The sequence below is a fragment of the Mustela erminea genome, chromosome 1 (assembly GCF_009829155.1).
Source record: "Mustela erminea isolate mMusErm1 chromosome 1, mMusErm1.Pri, whole genome shotgun sequence".
Lineage (NCBI taxonomy): Eukaryota > Metazoa > Chordata > Mammalia > Carnivora > Mustelidae > Mustela > Mustela erminea.
Genome location: NC_045614.1, coordinates 153,898,777 through 153,906,216, shown reverse-complemented (window position 1 = coordinate 153,906,216; position 7,440 = coordinate 153,898,777). Strand labels below are relative to the sequence as shown.

General features: G+C 39.9%; 1 protein-coding gene across 1 annotated transcript; it reads left to right on the top strand.

The window, feature by feature from the left end:
• Positions 1-334: 334 nt before the first annotated feature.
• NDUFB4 (NADH:ubiquinone oxidoreductase subunit B4) lies at positions 335-6,619 on the top strand. The gene is made up of 3 exons (XM_032347584.1): positions 335-558; positions 4,489-4,635; positions 6,496-6,619. The coding sequence occupies exons 1-3, from the start codon at positions 379-381 to the stop codon at positions 6,556-6,558; spliced, it is 390 nt and encodes a 129-aa protein (XP_032203475.1). The 5' UTR covers positions 335-378; the 3' UTR covers positions 6,559-6,619.
• The last annotated feature ends 821 nt before the right edge of the window (positions 6,620-7,440 follow it).

Here is a 7,440-nt window from a genome sequence, read left to right as displayed (position 1 = left end):
GAACAGGATTCTAGCTACATCCAGTCCCATTTTCTGTCTGCCAGTCTCACACAGCTCAACTTCACAAAACAAAGCTCTGCTATGTCCCTAGAGATATGTAAAGCTGCTAGAAAGAAGCAACAAGCAACAGATTGTTGTAGGTAAAAGGAGGAAGCGGGGGTGGGGAGAAGAAAGGGCAAGGAAAGCGCATTGCGCATGCGCAGATCGCTATTCTGGGTACAGGACCTTGAGGAAGGTTAACGAAAGCAGCTGAGCTCGGGAGGAAACTTACAGCCTACCTTCCGCTAACGCGCAGGCGCATTCCCTCAGGACGACTGTCAGACTAAAGGGGGAGGGTCTCGGACTCGCGCAGGCGCAGTTGTGTGCCGGAGTGCCAAGATGTCGTTCCCCAAGTACGAGCCGTCGCCTCTGGCTACCCTACCCTCTACCCTCGACCCGGCCGAATACAACGTATCTCCGGAAGCCCGGAAGGCGCAAGCCGAGCGGTTGGCCATAAGGTCCCGACTTAAACGGGAGTATCTGCTTCAGTACAACGACCCCAAACGCCAAGGGCTCATCGTGAGTCGTGGGCCAGCCGGGCGGGAATCGAGGGCCAGAGTCCGGGCGGTCCCCCTTCCCCGACCGGGCAGCCCAAACCCGCCAAGGGAGGCCACACAGCGGGGCGGCCACCGTTCCCGATCAGTATCGTAGACTTTGGCCCACTTCCAGGCGGAGAGAGCAGGGCCACCTTCTAGCCCTTTGACCTTGGGCGGAGAATTTGGTGGTCAAGAGGACGATTCTAGATTCACACCCGGTTGGATTTGAGTCCTGACTTGATCACTTCCTGCCTGGGTAATCTTAAGAGACTCAACTCTGCTTTTCAGCCTCGGTTTTCCTGTCTGAAAAAGGGGGATAACACAGTACTTACAGTCAGGAGGCTGTTAGGACTGAATGAGATAAGGCATATGACTGGCCAACACAGTGCCTGAGCTGTAATGAGTTGTTCAGAAAATGTGTGTGTAATTTTTTTAAAAAACGGGTTTCCACCTTTCAGTTCACAGTTCCTAGCAATACTGCTCTCTCCTGATGGGAATATAGTGATCTTTTTTCAGTTTATATCTTTTGAAGGCCCCAAAACTATGCAGCTAGTTGAAACTCAGGTTTTTGGATTTAGATGCCAAAGCAGAACATAGTGGCGAACTAGATGACTTTAGTTTGCCAAACCCCTCCAAAGGTTAGTTTTCTGATCTTCTTATGTGGGGAAGAATAGAATAGTACATTCTTTATGGAATCATTTTAAGGTAAATGAGATATTTATATAACTTTGCAGGCACTTTATATGTTACCAGTAAACTGATAGCTGTTATATTTAGTGAGTAGGCTTTTCAGTAATTTTCTGTACAGGAGCTATTTAATTACGATGTCAAATATGATATTAAAGAAACAAAAAAACAACCAGAACTTCCCTCAAAAGTTGCATTGGTGTTCTGTAGGACTTTTTGGAAGTTACTAGAATTGAAGGAAATTTACATCGTGCAGGCACTATCTAAACCCTTTCTGAATATTATTCAAATGTCAAAGTATTCAAAGAGGTAGGCCCTGTTATTATCCCCATTTTACGGATGAGAAGACAACATGGGAAGGACAAGTAGGTTATAGAGTGATACCCCCTTAGCAAGTGATAGAGCAGAATTTAAACTTTGAACTGTGTAACCCAAAACATTTGCTTAACCAGTTGGTTGTACCATCTCCAGTCAGAACCATGTTTACTTGAGAAGGTGTGGAGGGAGACATTTGTTATTGACATACTCACACAGGTTTGATGTGCCAGATAGCCAAAGCTTAAACCCCAGATTTTCTCTTCCCTAGTTCTGTGCCCTAGGACAGTTTCAGTTTTGTCATATAAGAGACAGTAATACCTGCCTCATTGGTGGTTCTGTTAAATGAGTGCTTGGCACTTAATCATTTAATGATCAGTACATGGAAATTCCTTGCCTAATCTTTACCAGTGATTGATTCAGTGATTAAGTAATTGCTGATATAGGCCAGGCCCTGTTTTAGATGCTGAGGTCTCAGTGTAGATTCCTGTCCTTGCAGAGCTTGCTTTCTCCAGTGAATCAGACAAGTAATAAACAAGTTAAAAAACTAAATTGTTGAGCGTGTTAGTGGTAAGTGATAAGAAAAATAAAGCAAGGAAGGGATTAGGAATGTGTGTTGTGTCGTAGGAAGGGATAGCTGCTGAAATTTTAGATACCCCTAGGGAAAGCCATCCTTAGAAGGTGACAAGAAGGAAGTGAGATGAGGGAGCTAGCCGCTCACAGCTCTCTGGGAAAGTAGCATTTTAGGTAGAGGGGATAGCAGGTGTAGGGGTCCTTAGACAGAAGTGTGCCTGGTTAGTTCCAGAAGTACTGAAGAGACCATTGTGACTAAAGTGGAGAAAGGTGAGAGCAAAGTGGAACTAGATCACACCAAGCTTTGCAGATTGTTGTAAGGCATTTTACTGTGTAGGTAATCTGCCCTTACATTTTTAACATCTCTCTGGTTGCTTAGTTGAAAATAGGTTACAGAGGAGAGCAAGGAGACTAGGAGGCTTTTGAGGTAATTAGGGTTTTGGCAGTGGAGGTGGAAAGTATTGAGTTCTGAGTATGTATTGAAAGTAAAGCCAACCGGATTTGCTAGCAGATTGATATGAGGTGTAAGAGTGAGAAGGGTCAGTGATGATTCCAAGGTTTTTTTGACCTAAGTGATCAGAAGAATGAAGTTGCTTTTTACCAATATGGAAAAGAATGTGAGAGGAGCAGGGATGGAGATGGAGTGGAATATTGGTAAATCAGTTGGGGATACATCACATTTGACATGCGTGTTAGACAACATGGCATTGTTGAGCAGGCAGTTGGATTTATGTCTGGAGTTTGGGGTAGAGGTCTGGGAAGGTATAATTTTGGGAGACATTGGCCAATAGTCGGATATTTAAAACCATGTGACTGGAGGAGGTAGATAATCAAGAGAATGAATGTAGATAGAGAAGACCAACAAGGTCTAAGATCCAATATTAAGAGATTGGAGAGATAAGGAAGAAGAGAGCAAAAGAGACCAAGAGGAAATGGCCATAGAGTTAGGAGGAAAACCAGGCTGGTGTGTGCCCTGAAAAGCAAAAGAAACAGTTTCAAGGAGTTTTCACCATGTCACATGCTCCTGATAGTTCTTGGGACATGGAATGGTGTCCAAAAAGGAGAACTGTTTCCCATGGAGTATATTTCGGAACGCCTCTTAACAACAGTACAGGTTCAGTGAACTATGGTCATGAGGCTGTTGATAGTGTTATGAAATGAAATGTCTGATTCTGGAAGACCAGTTTGGCAGATAAATACGTAGAGAGGTGACTGGTGGATTGAGAGCTCTGTCATGTGAGAGTAATTCAAATACCTTAATAGAAGGGATAAATAAATAAATAAAATATTTAAAAAAAAAAAAAAAGAATAGATGTATTAAACTCAAATATTCCCTTGAACCTGTCTATAACCTGGGTCTTCACCTTTACTGTTTTTTGCAAACAGTTTGGTTTAAAATGTATCTGTGGAAGATCCAGTTTAATTATTTCAATCCTACCAATCATGACTTCTTGGTGGTGTATAGGACCTTGAATGTTCTCCTTTGGTATTAAAGTTTTAAAGCTGATTTCATCTGGTTATTTTTAATCTGCCTATCAGTTAATTGGAGCAAATAACTCTATAAAGTATTTGGGGATATAGCTAATTAAATTTAATTATGTGTTTGGAGCAGATTTGCTGTCTTACATAGTTGTTCTAGTATAAATACATTAAAATGGACAGTTTTTTTCCTTAACCAAGACAGTCTGATTATTTTTCATTAACAACAATCTTGTCCTCACTACAAATTATTTTAATAGCATAAGATGTAATAATTTTGCTTATAAAGTATCAAACAAGTCAGCTTAAAAATCTTAAAGTTCAGAGTTGGCCTACCACAGTCTTCACCTTCTGCAATTTATTTGAAGCCTGGAAAGACAGTGCAGCATAGGGGATAGCATTAGAAAGGGTCCTAGAAACAAAGCACAAAGTATGATAGAAATCATATGAAATCTGTCCTCATTGGGAATACTGTGATTCAGTTGGTCACTTCAAGAAAGACAATGAAGCTACAAAACAATCCAGGAAAAAAAAATTATCAAAGAGAAAAAGTGGTTTCTCTGATGGATTAAAAAGATTAGGTTTCTTAAATCTTAAGTAAATAGAAAGCTGAAGGTTGATAGAAGAACTTTTTAAATTCTGAAGGACTTGAACGGGATAGGATCATCAGAAAGTTAGTCAACAAATACTAGAAATGAAAGATCTTCCCTGAAGCTATTCAGGAATATTCAGGGTATACCCTTAACTGTGGTGGGGCACAAAAGGTGCCCTCTGCCCTCCCACACACAGAAGTTTTGATGAGATTGTTTCAGTGTGGCCCTACTTAAGTTCTGTAACTTTTTGTTTTCCTGAATTTTAGGAAGATCCTGCATTGCTTCGTTGGACCTATGCAAGATCAGCAAACATCTATCCCAATTTCAGACCCACTCCCAAGACCTCGCTCTTAGGAGCTCTGTTTGGAATGGGGCCCCTTTTGTTCTGGTTTTATGTATTCAAAACTGACAGAGTAAGTATTGGGACCTGATATTTAGTTTCTGTGTGACAGGTTCCCCTGTGCTGGCTGCAGCTCTTTCTCTCGGCATTTGCCACCAGTGCTCCTCCCACCTCAGTCCTCTCCTCTCCCTTCAGTTTCTCTCTTCTTTTATCTTTATTTGTTTCCAGCAGGGGTTAAAACAGGAAGTTTCAAGTATGTGTTTGATTGCATTGCTTTATCATTTTAACTCATATTGAAATAATACTTTGCTAAAAATCACAATAGTCTTTGAGTCTTTCAAATTTAATTTCAACTTAAAATAATAAGTTGGTCAGTTTAAATTTCTAAGGCTTGAACTTAGACTGAAATGAAAGCATTTTCCTGGTGTGTTTTAGGTGATGTAAAGGAATTGTGCTATGACTTAAGAGAATACAGAAGTAACTTTAGAAAGTTAACACTAAGGGCTCCTGGGTGGCTCAGTAGGTTAGGTGTCGGACTCTGGATGTCGGCTCTGGGCTTGAAGTCAGGATTGTTAAGATCAAGCCCTGCACACTGGGCATGGAGCCTGCTTAAGGTTGTCTCTCTCCCTCTTCTTCTGCCCTACCCCCGCTTGCATGTGCATTCTCTCTGTCTCAAAAATTAAATACAAGTTAATACAGAAGTTAAACTTTCCTATTTTGACTTAACTTTAGATATTATCTTTGCAAACCTTTATCTTGAGTTTTCTTAGTTCATTATTTTAAAAAGATGGTCATTTGGGTTAAGTATTAACAGAATACATAAATTATTTAGTGTGTTACCAGTTTGTATGAATTCTAATCAGTGTTGGTCACATTTTGTTGATTAATGTTAAAACTTTGTAATATACTAACAGTAGGAAAGCATAAGCAACCTGTGGTGGGAATCTGCCATTAGAGGCCATATGATTGCAGAGAAAGCCAATTTTATCTTTGACACCAGGCCATCCTGGTCCTAGCCCTAGAAGGCCTTGTGTCGCCATCTAGAATGGAGCCCATTCATTTAGGTTTGTCTTAAACTGGCCAGTCCATTCTCCTGTAAGAGCTTCCATATTTTGATTGCCTGATAAAGTACCCGCTTAACAAAAAGTTAGGCCACACTTATCTGAAGGTGTTTGCATTTTGCTTTTGATATACACTTTTTAGTGGAGTAATATAATTCTTCGAGTTTGTGCATAAATTGTTTTTCAATAGGAGTGTTTTCTCGTTCCCTTATTCAGACTGCTGCTTCCTCACACATACCCTATAGGCTTTAGACAGTGGGGGATTGGAGTTAGGTTTGGAGTATTTTAGTCTGGTTTTTTAGAGTTGTACCATGGGTTATGCCAGATTACACTGGTTCTTTGTAAACATTTTTGTATTTTCCAGTACCTTTTTTGTTTGTATATTTTGCAAAATGGTCACCACAGTAAATGTTAGGCAACATCTCTTACCATACATAGTTACAAAAGACAATCTTTTTTCTTATGATGAGGACTTAAGATTAATTCTCTTAGCAACTTTCATATATTCCATACAATATTATTAACTATAGTCACTATTATTGTACATGACATCCCCATGACTTATTGTGTAATTGGAACTTTGTACCTTTTGACCCCTTTCGGCCATTTTGCCCACCACCCACCCTCTGCCTCTGTCAGCTACCAGTATGTTCTCTGTATCTATAAGCTTGTACCTATGAAATGGCAAGATTTCATTCCTTTTTTTTTAATTGGCTGAATAGTGTTCCATGTATACATATACATATCCATTGATGGACACTTAGGTTATTTCTGTATCTTGGTTATTGTAAATAATGTTGCAATGAACACGGGTCAGAATGTGTTATTTCTAATGAAGCTTTTGTTTTGTTTTTTTTTTTCTGTCTCTACAGGATAGGAAAGAAAAACTTATCCAGGAAGGAAAATTGGATCGAACATGGAATATTTCATACTAAGTCTGGTAGTGATGACTCTCTGTATTATTGTTTAAATAAATCTTCTATTAATCATTAAAAATTTTCTTATTATTTCCTTGAGTCAACAAACATTTGCTGGATATACAATATAAGAGTTCACAGTTGCATAGAGAAACAGATTCATGTTCATTCATTTAGTTATTCAGCAAAAGAGCATCTGCTGTGAGCCAGATACTGTGCTGTGTGCCCAGAATACAGCAGTCAATAAAACAGACTGAGGCTCTGTCCTTAAAGACTATTGACAACTGTCACGAGACTGAAAGGGCAAAACAGAAGCATGAAAAGGCAAGATGTGTTGAGGATGGCAAGTTGAGGGCCACTGTCAGGTGATAAGACAAGAGGAGACCACATTAAATGGAAGTAAAATGGTTTAACACATGGCTTTGGAGGTTAAATTGGGGTCAGAATCCCATCTCAGGCTTAACAGTTGGAATACAAGGCCTCCTGTTTCCCTATCTCTGGCATGGAGATAGTAATGCCTACTTTCTCATAAGGTCATAAAAATAAAAGTGAGATAAGTGAGATAATAGTACTGCTCAATAAAGTAAAGCTACATGCTTTATAGTTGTCTTGAAACAGTAGGGTAACAGTTTCACCTATGAAGGTGGAATAAAGTGTTATAGGGAGAACATGCTCTTTGGGGCTGATTTACATTAGTATGTTGGTTTTAACTTTCAGAGCATACAAGTATTTTCATCAGGTTCTTTTATGAGTCTGAGATACTCTGAAACGCAGAGTTTGAGAGACAAGCTTTTGTGCAGGTAGTTTATATTAGGGAGTCATTGAAGAACAAGTGTCAGACTGGTAAGAGTAAAATAGCTAGAGGGACAGCCCATCAAGTTACGTGCTATTGGCCAATTG

Excerpts from the sequence above, each read along its gene's own strand:
- NDUFB4 (XM_032347584.1), top strand. The coding sequence starts at position 379 with ATGTCGTTCCCCAAGTACGAGCCGTCGCCTCTGGCTACCCTACCCTCT. Across the intron at positions 559-4,488 it reads CCAAACGCCAAGGGCTCATC|GAAGATCCTGCATTGCTTCG; the intron begins GTGAGTCGTGGG and ends CCTGAATTTTAG. Across the intron at positions 4,636-6,495 it reads ATGTATTCAAAACTGACAGA|GATAGGAAAGAAAAACTTAT; the intron begins GTAAGTATTGGG and ends CTGTCTCTACAG.